The 13,913-nt window shown below is 35.4% G+C and overlaps 1 protein-coding gene across 4 annotated transcripts in view; it reads right to left on the bottom strand.

Moving 5' to 3' along the window:
- Positions 1–3,191: 3,191 nt before the first annotated feature.
- Positions 3,192–13,913, bottom strand: part of EPHA3 (EPH receptor A3) — a 367,043-nt gene continuing 356,321 nt past the window's right edge. For all 4 annotated transcript variants that reach the window (XM_059921355.1, XM_059921353.1, XM_059921352.1 and 1 more), the window contains 2 exons: positions 10,371–10,526; positions 3,192–3,838 (listed from right to left, as the gene is read on the bottom strand). In XM_059921355.1, the coding sequence (XP_059777338.1) occupies positions 3,733–3,838; positions 10,371–10,526 (262 nt within the window). In that variant the 3' untranslated portion in view covers positions 3,192–3,732. The remainder of the gene's footprint in view (positions 3,839–10,370; positions 10,527–13,913) is intronic.

Consider the following 13,913-nt stretch of genomic DNA (forward strand, 5'->3'; position numbering starts at 1 on the left):
TAATTATCTCACAAGAATTATAATGTAGAATTATATTAACTAGAAAACAAATACTGTATGCTAACACATATATATGGAATCTAAAAAAAAAAAAAAAAGGTTCTGATGAACCTAGGGGCAGGACAGGAATAAAAACACAGACATAGAGAATGGACTTGAGGACACAAGGAGGGAGAAGGGTAAGCTGGGATGAAGTAAGAGAGTAGCATTGACTTATATACACTACCAAATGTAAAATAGATAGCTAGTGGGAAGCAGCTGCATGGCACAGGGAGATCAGCTCGGTGCTTTGTGTCCACATATAGGGGTAGGGTAGGGAGGGTGGGAGGGAGATGCAAGAGGGAAGGGATATGGGGATATAGCTGATTCACTTTGTTATACAGCAGAAACCAACACAACACTGTAAAGCAATTATGCTCCAATAAAGATGTTAAAAAAAACAAAGATATACAGTCATGCCTCGGTATCCACGAGAATTGGTTCTAGGATCCCCCATGGTGTATATCAAAATGCGAGGATGCTCTAGTCCCATAGATAGCCCTCCATATCCATGGTTCCACATCTGTGGATTCAACCAACCACAGATCATGTAGTACTGTACGTATTTATTGAAAAAAATTTGTGATAAGCAAGCCCACGCAGTTCAAACCCAAGTTTTTCAAGGATCAACTGTAGTTTGCAAATTAACCCAGTTGAGAGAAAAAATAGGATCAGTTAAAAAGAAAAAGAATAAGACATGCCTGGAACCATCTGTTCCTGATTTCTCAGCTAGGAAGTTTATCTCCAGACTTTTCAGTCATGTGGGCTGAAAATTTCCTTATTTTCTTTAAGTTATTTATTTGTTTTTCATCACTTGCAATTGAAAGAGAACTACCTAATACAGTTGTGTTTTTTAACAATAAAGATAGTATTTACTGATTATTTTTCTAGCTGATTGATAATGAGATTTAAACAAAAAAAATGTGGATAACGTAACACCAATCCTTCCTCACTAATGGAGAAAAAAGAAACAGCACATTTTTCTTGACTTACATACATTTCATTATTTTGCTGTTTAAATAAGCACATATTTTTATAATATTTAAAAAAGGTTCAAAGACCACTTCTTTATTCCAATCTGTAAAAAATATTTTCGTTATGTTTATTATAAAAATATAAATGTTTCCACTACAAATCATTTTACATTAGTAAGAGGCCATCTACATTGTACAACATAAACTAAATGAGTAATGTTTTGAAGATACAAATTTAAAGTACATATATATTGCCAATCATATCACATTTATACATGGCTTATTTGATACTTAGTACAGCTTAAAGTGGGCAAGTAACCAAAAATAAATAATATACGTAAAACAAATTTAAGATATAAAACAGATAATATGGTACATGACGTTGCGAAGGAGTTGTGGTTTCATGTTTATTGAAAGCCAATGCAGTTTCTGTACAAAGAGATGGCCGTTAGCATTCTAGTACCTCTACTCCACGGTTAAGAATCGTACACTGTTATGTTTACATATGTACAGGGTAAGGATTGTGTAAAGTAAATTTATAAGAGGTCAGATAGAAAAATAGTGAAACAATGAAGAGCAATATACTGCGTATACAATCTCAACTTTCAAATGGAAACCACAGCCAAAATAAGTGAAATAGATTCAACAATCCTCAACTTCTATTAGTTCATGAAATGCACAGATTTTGTTGCGTATGCACAGACAAGTACCTAAGAAAGTAAATGCTAGTCTGGAAAAAATATGAGATTGAAACCAGATTCAGATCTCAATCTAACATTCCACAACACAAAATGTTTGCTTAAAAATGTTTTTTTAGCTGCTTCTAGCAGGCTTAAGTGAAATTTGTAATTAATTTCATAATCACATATATCTTTTTAAAAGGTTCATGCTCTTATACACCCAATACATAATTCTGGTAGGATGATTTGACTATAAGGAATATTGCAGAAATTTGAGATACAATTTCATATATGAGGAACACAACCTAAGCCTTATTACACTAAATTTACAATAGATTAGCACTTGTGAATTTTGATCTGTGACTGTAAGCTGTGTTAGTGTTCCATTTTGCATAAGAACATAAAGGTTGCGGCATTGTTTTATCCATTCTATTTTGTGACATATGCATTTCTTATTCCAATAACATGACCATATCAGCATTAGAAAGAATATAGATATAGCTAAAATGTTGCTTCACAATATATTATGTCTAGATCTCCACCAGGTATATATTTCAAATATTAATGAGTATGCTCATATTTGACCTTTATGGAATAGTAAGTGTAAGTTCCTGCAATAAGAGATCTTTCCAGATTTTGAGTCTTGCTAGACAACCAGCTCTTTTGAAAATTATATGTTCAATAAGTGTCAAGAAGTTCAGTGCTTCTAAGATATACACCAAAACTACAATAGGTGCATTTCAGCAGAGACTCTTAAAGATAATAATACTTGCTATTGATGATGACAATGTTTAATGAATTTAACAAAACCCCAGTGAGGCAGATGAGTAGTTTAGTTATCACCATTCTCTATAAATAGCTCAACAAGTTTAAGCAAAGATATTAAGTGGCATTTCAAAGCCAGTCAGCAAGTGATTTTTTGACTCATGCTTCAGCTTATAGGCTATATTGTCAATTAATGCAGCAATCTAAATAGGATCCCAATCCTTTCCAGCGTAGCTATTCTCTATTCAGGAGTTCTAACGTAGCTCTTTTACTAATGGAAGGAATTGATGGTCTCCTAAGCACCAGAGCAGGGCAAGTATGTCATTGAGAATCCATTACACACAATCCAGTATATTACACTAAATTAGGAGTGTACAGTTTATTATAAAATGGAGAGACAAAAATGGATGGAATAATTCAGACTGTGAGAGATTTGGCTAGTGTATGAATAAGGAAAGGGTTTGGTTTCTTTTTGTATATAGATATAGATACATATAAGTGGATGGTTAAAAAAATCTGGAAAGAAACCCATCATTTTCTATGTTCCTACTGCTGACAATTTGAGAGAGCATTTGGCACTTGACTGTCACAAATCCAAATTAAATCATCAAGGCATAAATAGAAAACAATAAAAACAATTCAAAAGAAAATAAATATGTACTTTTCTTCAAAATTAAAACATTTTTTACATGGTAATACTTAAGGAAGCTAACAATTAAAAACGTGTAGTACTTAAAACAACTACAAACTTCATTTCCATATGCCTTTTAACAGATGAAAGGGAATCATACAATGAAAAGGTAGTAAATATGGCCAGATAGTTTGAGGTATGAATTCCTCTATTTTGCTTACTTTTAAAGAAACAAAATACCTGTTACAGATTTCTTCTGTGTATAAAAATATCACAAGTCTTTTCTTTTGTGGCTATTTGTAAACAGAGCCACCATGTTCATTATGTAATTTCATTTGTTTTGCTTTTATGATAGTTTATGGTCAATGGCTCTATGCTAGTTCATCATTCTGCGCTGAAGAATTCTGATTTAATCCATCAACTAATATCAAAAAGCAATTACAAAACAAAATATACCCACCCACCCATTCACTAAATGATAGGGGAAAATAAAGAGCTTTTCAATTCCATTTTAAGGCATTTGTACTCGTATCTGAGTGTCTTATTGGGCTTGGAATGTCCACCAGTATTTCCAGTGTTGACATCTGTCTGCAGCGTGACGTCACATCTTCCACAGCCACCACCTCCTTCCAGAAATAGCACTTTACACTGGGACTGGACTATTCTTTGATTGTGTTTCTAGAGCTTTAATACTACTGATGATCTTCTTCTGTGGCCCAACCACAGTGACACCAACTTTTTTCATGTCACTGTAAAAAAAAGGAGAAAATTTCTGGTGAGAATCATGGTTGCCTGGATAGTATGTAAGTAGGAGATTTTCAATTAACAAAGCTTGTGCAATTATAGATCCCAGTGCTTTAGACATAACTTTCTGATTTTTGCACCATTTGTGTATTATATCCTGACTATTCTACCTCTAGTGGAAGAATATAGATGGTACAGTGGGTTGAATAGTGTTCCCCTCAAAATTTCTGTCCATCTGGAACCTCACCATGTGACCTTATTGAGAAATAGGGTCTTTGCAAATGTAATTAAGAGAAGGGTCAAGATGAGATCGTACTAGATTAGGATGGACTCTAAATCCAGTGAGACTATCCTTATTTGAGAAAGAGGACACACAGGGACACAGAGAAGAAGACCATGTAAAGATGGAGGCAGAAATTGCAGTTACTTTGCTGGCATCCACCAGAAACTGGAAGAAGTAAGGAAGGATTCTTTGTTTTGGACTTTGGAGCAAGCATGGCACAGCCAATACCTTGATTTCCAACTTCTGGCTTCTAAACTGTGAAAAAATAAATTTCTGTTGTTCAGGCCAGTAAGTTTGTGGTAGTTTGTTATGGCAGCCCTAGGAAACTAATGCAGATGGTCACACATTCTTGTGGGGCATTACCTGTCTCCCTTAAATCTGGGCCAGTTTGGGGACTGCTTTGACTGACAGAATATGTTTGAAGTGACACTGTATCAGTTTCTGCACTCAGATCTTAAGATACTAACAGATTCTACTTCTTATCTCCTGAGACACCCTCTCTAGGCCCCAGAGCTGCCATGTGAGAAGTGTGACTACCTTGAGACTATGATATCAAAGAGGTCATCTGTAAGCACTTGGTCTACAGACCCAGCTATATGAAGCTTCTGCACCAAGGCAGACAAGAGTGAAGCCATCTCAAGCCCTCTGGACTAGACCAGATGCATGTTAGATGAATACCTAATTCAATACCAACACCAGAGCAGAAGAATCACCCTCCTGAGCTCTGCCCAAATTCATGACTCACGACATTGTGTATACAATAAAATCGTTGTTGTTTTAGCCTTTTAGTTTTGAGGCAGTTTGTTGTACAGCCATAGATAACTGAAACAATTTCTTTAAAGTAGAAAGTTCTTTCAAAGTAGAAAAAATGGCAAGGATAGTTCTCTTAAGGCATTTATCAAAATTATTAAATTTAAAATAGCTAAAACTCAGAAACCAGGCATTAAAATAAAGATTATAAGAACATATAGAATTTCATTTAGGGGGGAAAAAGACTTAGCTAAACATGTGCAAATGATTAATTAAATATTCTTGATTTAAGTAATTCATTCATACATTTCATCTCTTTCATGTCTTTACTCAAACATCCCCCTCTTATGAGATTTCCCTGATCCTCCTATTTCATATTGTAAACCCTCTCTGCACTCATACCTGCACTTCCTGTTTTCTTTTTTGTTTCATTTTCTTCCAAAGCATTTATCATCATCCAGCATATTGCCATTTTTTTCCTGATTTATTTTCTTTACTCTCTATCTTGTCCCACAAGAAGGTGAATTCCATGTGAACAGGGATTCTTGTCGGTTTTGTACTCTGCTTATCAACCACACCCTGAACAATGACTCTCATTTAGCCGGGGCTCAACATGTACTTCCTAAAGAGTGAATCGATAGTCCAAAATACGTTTATCTGGGGAAGTTGATAGAGGATTAAGTGTCACTTGGCAAGGAGTGCTAGGCAAACTGAAAGTGGAAAGAAGGAAAAGTACACACATGCAAATACACGCACACACACAGATGGCGCCCCTTTATATTGAGCATTAAAAAAAGAATGAAAAATTGGGAATTCAACCTCACTGAATTGAACTAATTGATTTCTTAAGAAGTGAGTTCCCTGGGGCGGGGAGTGGCGAGGGGTGGGGGGAGTGGTGGTGTTGGTGGTGGTGGGATGAATTGGGATATTGGGATTGACATATATACACTAATTTGTATAAAATAGATAACTAATAAGAACCTGCTATATAAAAGTAAAATAAAATTCAAAAAAAAGAGTTCCCAAGCAATAAGGGTGTGCAAGAAGACAATAGGTAACTACTTAAGAAGCAATTTACACATTATTTAAGCATCTGCTGCATAATAGTAATTAAGGCTCAGTTGCATTCCTATCACCTGAGCTGGGGATGAAATCCTGATGCCCTACAGGTTACCCCCCTGCTGCCATTCAAGGGTCTGATAAATTCTCTATGGACAACTTGTATTTTGCCTGAGGTCTTCTCTGATCAGTCTTCAGCTACCTTGCTTCACCAGGAAAGCTAGTGGGGAGCTGTGGTGACATCAAGCTTGCCGCCCTTTGTGTAACTGTGGATAATGAAACCTTCGCTTAGAGTAACGTAGTCTATCTATGTTGACCCCTGCTTTTGAGAATGTGTGCTCTACAGGATTTTGATTCTTTTATAAGGATACCATGGATCTATCTTTAAAATGAACAACAAACATTTCCCTACTCATCCTCAAACTATAATAAAGTCAGGTTATGAATCTAAGAGCTAGAAAACAGGACAGATATAAATGTATATAAATCAATAGATCCTCACTGTTTTTGTATTTCTTCTCTCATCTTTCTTCAAATTCTATATCATATTTTTTTTATAACTTCCTGATTTTTTTCTCTGTCTCTTCCTTTTCCCCTTCTTTACAAGCTTAAAAAAGAAAATGTAATCGTGGAAAGCAGAGAAAAAAAAAATGCTCCAAGGTAATATACTAATTTCCTGAGGTCATTGAGAAATTTAAACATAATAATATATGCTATGATGCCTGGCCTTTATTTTCCCTCTGGAACTGAAGCACCAATACCCTGGCCACTGGAAAAAATCAGATGCTGCAATTTCGCAGACCAGCTTGGGACAACTTTGAAGGGCCAGCCAAGCTCTAGGACTCTTGTTCCAGTAGGTAGGACTGAGTCTTCTCCTTCAGTCCAAGGCCCCCTTATCACTTCTTTATGGATGTATGTCCCAAGGGCACCTGAAGAAATCTTCTGCATAAAACTGTTTCAGATTCAGTGTCTGGGAACCCAACATAAGCAAGTAGATACGTAATTTTGTTTATATTTGATGCAAAGGATTATACTGGAAAGGGGAATTACAGTAACTATCCCTTTAGGTTATGCCTTAACTTGAGTTTTTATGTACCCTCTACCTTCTTTTCCCCCTACCAAAATATGTTCTACCCACCACCCTGCCAAGTCCAAAATCTCTCTAAACATCCAGCTGCTGTAGTCTCAGTAACACTCCCCATATGCTTATCTCGTTAGGACTACCCTATTCAGAAGAGCAGTGGAAAAGTTCAAGACTAAAGAGCAGCTCAAGATCGAGACCAGAGGTTAATAAGCTATCCGGTTCTTCAAAGGCAAAAGGACAGGTGATGACACTTTGAAAACGACATCCAAGGGTGCAGGATAATGACATGTAGCAATTAATCTGCCTCCAACTCATTCCACACACTTAATTCTCTCTCCAGTTTCTACAGTCACTCTTGCCCTTTCTCATTCTCTCTTTCCTTCTCACATTAACCTTCCTAAATCCATCCTAGGCTATGAAATAATATTTTTAAGAAATATGTTGACTGAATAAAACTGCACATTTTTAAAAAATTTTATTTGAAAATTAGATGACTTGAGTAGCTGGCCTAAAAATGAGATCCCTAAACTAATTGAAATAAGTTAATATTTATTTGAGTATGAAACTCTTGACCTTTTCCTATGATTGATAGTCTGGATAGTAAAAAACAAATGTAATATCCTTTTTAAAGTATCTCTGTCTTATTCTAGGAGAATCTTTGGAGTTATTTGGTCAAGGGAATCATTTCTGAATTGACTCTGTAAGACACAAAGAAAATAGGGATTGGAAGGAATCAAATTCAAACAACAAGCCTAAGACTGCAAAAGGAAGAATGAAATATCGAGTTAAATATTTTACAGCATTTAAGGTGAAAATTTTGCCTCACTAAACTTTTCCAAATTTTTAGTGTATTAAATATTTTTTAATTCTCATTTTTATAATATAAACAAGGGTGGGTATGAGGTAGAGATTGCAGAGACCCAAGAAGTAAACAACTCTTTTCAAGGAGTTTTAGGTCAGTAAATGTTAATTCTACGTTGTCCCTGAATTGAGGAGAAAGGACAGAAGAAAGAACACTGAAATACAGATAAATCTGAAACCATCTGGCTCAGTGTGAAGGGCAAACCTAAAAGAGCCGAATCTCTTAGGAAAAATCAGTTTTCATTCTTCGTGAATGTACACTCACAGGTTGTCTAAATAATCATAACAATTAAGTGAAAATATTCTAACCAGCCAGAAAGAGCTTAGCATCCAATACTGTACTGTTGAGACAAATACATTCCTAACTTGGAAGTGTAACAAAGGCTACCACTTTACCTTTTTAAGCAAAGAGCTTTCTGACCATATTCATAGATTAGAATGTCTGACTATATTAAAATTGTGAGCTAGCAGTTAATCATATTAACAATGTTCTGCTTCATCCACTTCAATATAGTGTTCCACTACCTAAAAGCTCTGAGTGTTGATATTTTATTGAGAATAAACATTTGCCTTTGAAAATCTGGCAATGGTGTAGAAAATTTTAACTTTGTGCTTGTTCTTTGCTCTGCTTCTGTGCTCTGAAGCAGGTTTCTTGTATATCATAACCCAAACTGTTTACATTACTAAAATAAGAACTTATAAAAATATTTAAATACATTAATATATCCTGGGACAGTGTCTGATCAAAATAACTACCATAGAAACCCAAAACACATTGTCGATTGGGTCAGAAGTCTATTCAACAGATACTACATTCTATTTTAAACAGGAATGCCAACACATATTAAGTAGACTAGTGTGAGTTTATTTTCTAAGAACAAATTCTCCTCTTCAATAGTAATATACCCTTGCTATAGATCCTTTTGTGATGTTTGTGTTTCTGAATGGGATGCTATACCATAAATGGTAAACTTCTTTACCTATTTGTTAGGCACTTGTATCTCTATTAATTACACTACACACCCCTTTTTGACATCTAATCTATAGCTCTCCAAGGTGATTTTGTTTAAATGATTGACAAGATGACAATGAAAGTCCTTAAATATTCAACAACATTTAAATATTCAAATATTGGATATGACTTAAAGGAACTTGAGAGCACAAAATGGTTTATTTAATGTAACAAAGAGCAAAGATAGAAGATTTTGACTCAAAGATGGATACAGTTTCCAAACAGACCTTGCAAGCTACAAAATTGTGGACAACTTTTGATGTATCTGCCCCACACAAAACCTCTTTCTTTGGAGCAGTCCTTTATCTTACCCTCAGAAAAGGATCCCTAGCGTCAAGTTCATGCTGTCTCACTCTACCTCCTTTGAATAGAAATGATTAGCTCATGGCAAACATGACTTTGGAGAAGCCAGTCTATAAGCAAGACTGAGGCCATCAGTATGTCTCTAGGGGGGACTTAGAAGAAAGAGAGTTGGACCCTGGTCAGTTGAGTGGCATACCAAGGTTGTATGATCTAGGGCTGAGAGAGTCATTTTCAGCTATGTGCATGGGAAAACAGAAAAAGTCACTGGTAGAAAAAGAAAAAATGATGCAGTCTCATTGGAAAGTGAAGTAAATTGTCTCTCGTTCACAGAGAGATGAAGAATATGGCTTTCAGTTTTTCACTTCCTGTTCCCAATTAGCATACCTGGTGAATGAGGATGAATTTTATGGATTATTCACTGTGTTCTCTTGATTCCTTATAAATCCCCTCTCCTTAAGGCCATGGGTTTCTCATATCAAAGAATTCCTATTACCAAAGGATCCCTATTGTACCACAGGACCACTGTCTAAGACGTATAGCATATTATACTTGATTATTACTGGCTTTTAACACATGAAATCATAAAGTAATACTAATTAATACATATTAATTATGCATATTCTCTCTTCCAAACTGACCATAAGCTTTTTTAAGGAAAACCATGTCTTAAACCTATTTATAACTTTATTTTCTAGCATGAGATCACTCAGTAATAGATGACGGTATGTTTATTTAATAGCTATGAGAACTACTTTTAGACTTTAGCATGTTTCCCTATATACCAGGTTATCCACTTAGTTCTCAATTTTCCATTTCCATAGAGGTTAGGCTTTGTTAAAAATAACAGAGAATCACAAATGCGGGGATATACAAATCATCATGCCATATCTGCTTATGTTTTAAATTAGGGGCTTGGGTCCTTTGGGGTTGGGTGTGGCTATGTATCTGTTGGTCTATCTGAAGGAGATCATAGTTCAATGAAGACACCTATTGTGGGGATCTAGCATGAGAGAGGAAGACACATCAACACACCTCAACCTAGAAGGTGTCCTTGACAAAGACCCAGGATCCAGCTCAGTGGTTACAGGAGAAAGTTAAGTACCTCAGAGATTCATCTAGTATTTATAATACATTAATCCTAAACACATATGTCCACTAGAAAGTTCAGTCAAAACTTATTCTTACTCCGTGGAAATCTTGGCTATGGTGTCACAAGAACTGTACTCTACGCCTGTGAAGATTTCCTTGCAGTGCACTGTCCGGACACCGTTAAGCCAGTCACCTGTCGTGCGGAAGGTAGTAATGTCGACGTTGCTTTGGTCCAGAAGAAGGTTTGATGGCCTGCAAGAAAAGAAAATACCAATGGGAGAGAGATCAGGAGTCAGCAGAGTTGCTGCGTGTCAAAATTCGACACCAACATCAGCAGGAACTTCCAGACTTCATGTAGCGTTCCTGTTTATTTGTGAAATTTATCTGAAGTCTTCATCTGCTCAAGCTGGCAGCTTACAAGAATACTGTGTAATCATCTTGTCTCAGTGCTCCCCTTCTGCACCCACGACTGCTTTTTAAATTACTGAAACTTTGCCAGTGAAAAGCATAAATATATCCATACATACTTTTATAATTTAATTTGTTTAACCATTAGCAAAGATGGTGATAATTTAGGTTACAGTTATAGCTGACACAACACACTGAATACTCCTCTGTCTGCTTTGGTGGATGGATTTGGTTTCCAACATTAAATCCTGCCTACTGGATGTTCATCTGTAGACACTGTGCAGGTTGCTGTCTAAGGGACAGTTTGAAAAACCTGGACTATACTTATAGCAGGACATAAAGTCAGCATGGACTTAAATAATGTCACAATGTCATTAAAAATAAAAATTACAAAAAGAATAGAAAAAAGTAGATGAGTAACAATAAGTGAAATTCTCACAAATATGACAACATCAAATAGATTTATAATATATATACAGAGGTAGATGATAGATAGATAGATAGATAGATAGATAGATAGATAGATAGATAGACATTGTGACTATGACTTTTATTGCACAATATAATCAGCATTAACAAGAACTTTTAGGATTGCTTTATATAATTACAGGTCTTACTATAGATCTATGACCAGCTGCAAGATCTGGTGAATCAAAGGAACAAAAGAAATGGAGGAAACCATATTTTCATCCCTGAAGAACCAAGAGAAGCATCCTATTGGTAAACTGCCTGGGTTGCCTTTTCAGCTCTTAGTGGCCTCTTTGACTGTCCTTTGACTCATAAGCCTGGAACCAGTCACCAGGTGGACACTTGATTGTCCTTCACTTTATTCTTTCCTCTTAGGATGGGAGCTTGAGTAAATAGTAGTTACGAAGGCCTTTGCTTTGAGATGAATAATAATAGTAACAACAACAACAGCAATAAGGATTATATTGAACATTTATGAGCACTTACAATATGCCAATATTAAGCATAACACACACAGATATGAAGGACTTTAATCCTTACATTAGTTAGGCACTGATGCTATGCCCCTATAATATATGTGGAAACTAAAACTAAAATTAAGTGACAAATCAGAGTTCTGCCCACATTTAAAAGGAATTTTTAATTGGGAGATTTCCATTGCTATTTTTAAAAATTTTTATTGGAGTATAGTCAATTTACAATGTTGTGTTAGTTTCTGCTGTACAGCAAAGTGAATCAGTTGTACATTTACATATATCCACTCTTTTTTAGATTCTTTTCCCATATAGGTCATTACAGAGTATTGAGTAGAGTTCCCTGTGCTATACAGTAGGTCCTTCTTAGTCATCTATTTTATATATAGTAGTGTATACATGCCAATCCCAATCTCCCAGTTTATTCCTCTGCCCCCCCGCCCCCGGTGACCATAAGATTGCTTTCTACATCTGTGACTCTATTTCTGTTTTATAAATAAGTTCATTTGTACCATTTTTTAAGATTCCACATATAAGTGATATACAAATGGCCAAAAAGCACATGAAAAGATGATTCACTAATTATTAGAGAAATGCAAATCAAAGCTACCACCTCACACTGGTCAGAATGGCCATCACCAAAAAACCTACAAATAATAAATGCTGGAGATGGTGTGGAGAAAAGGGAACCCTCCTACACTGGTGGGAATGTAAATTGGTACAGCCACTATGGAAAACAGTATGGAGGTTCCTTAAAAAACTAAAAATAGAGCTACCATATGATCCAGCAATCCCATTCCTGGGCATATATCTGGAGAAAACCATAATTAAAAAAGACACATGCACCCCAATGTTCATTGCAACACTATTTACAATAACCAGGACATGGAAGCAACCTAAATGTACATCAACAGAGGAATGGATAAAGAAGATGTGGTACATATATACAATGGAATATTACTCAGCCATAAAAAAGAATGAAATAATGCCATTTGCAGCAACATGGCTGGACCTAGAGACTGTCATACTGAGTGAAGTAAGTCAGACAGAGAAAGACAAATATCATATGATATCACTTATATGTGGAATTTCAATTACTATTGATGATATTTCTCCAACTCACTCCCTAATATACAAGACACGCTTTAAGTGTGAGGTTAAGATTCTGAAATCTGAACAAGCATGCCCTGAACCTGTGTGCTGTTGTTGGGAATAAAGAGAGGATTGTAAATTCATTTGGATTTTGATGGGGAAACATTAAATTTATCTGATAAAAGTAAAATTTTAATTAATTAAAAATAAGTTTAACTATTTATTTGATAAAAATGAAAATCTAACACAGTTTTAGTGCTCAGCTTAAGAAAACACTGAGAACATGACAGTTTGGTTCTGCCTATATTTGCATGCTCTGTGGAGAATATAGATTAATAACTAGTTCCCTCCCTGTCAAGATTTGTGAAGTGGAGACAGCTGAATGTGGAGCACTTTTCAAACTTCTTTCCATTAGACTAAATTCAACTGCTTCAATCCTCTCTATCTCAAGTGTTTGAATTATAAATTAAAAATTAAAATTATGGAGTTTGTAATTTGTATTATGTGTTACGGTTTAGTTTTAACTAATCCTCACAGGTTATCTAAGAGAAAGAAAGAAACAGAAATTAGGTACTATTTTACAAAGCATTAATTTTATTTCCTTTAGGAATACCTAGAACATCATAAAATATAAATATAGCATTTTATACATTATTCTCTTCTGGAACATATACATAAATAATTATCTATGATTCTTTAAATTACCTACCTGAAAAAGAAAAAAAAGTTTATTTTTTAAATCATTGAAAATGTCTTGCTTATGTTTTTTTCCTAAGAACTTGAGGAATTACAGATATAGATATACAACCCGGGGTCCAAAACGTGTACAATATTCTTGGGTTGTTTTGTATGACCATCATGAATGACATAGCCTTGGTCATTGGCCAACATTAGATATAACATTGGACCCATTGGATAAGATCAGTAAACAAAATTGATAGGAGTAGCATTACATCAGATGTGAGAAAATGTTATAAGGAAAATGAAGTGAGACCTAGAAAGGAGACAATAAAGTACTAGACTATCTACAGGCATGCAAGCAAACACACATACACACACACTCACACCCCACAGCTTGAATTGCTACAGCAGCTGAAGCACAGAATCTAATGTCGACTCTTGTCGACTCTCTGTCCCATGAATAGCAATACTTTTTTATTTATAGGTTTGCGGGTATGAAGAATCAAACCCCAGGACA

The sequence above is a fragment of the Balaenoptera ricei genome, chromosome 4 (genome assembly GCF_028023285.1).
Source record: "Balaenoptera ricei isolate mBalRic1 chromosome 4, mBalRic1.hap2, whole genome shotgun sequence".
Lineage (NCBI taxonomy): Eukaryota > Metazoa > Chordata > Mammalia > Artiodactyla > Balaenopteridae > Balaenoptera > Balaenoptera ricei.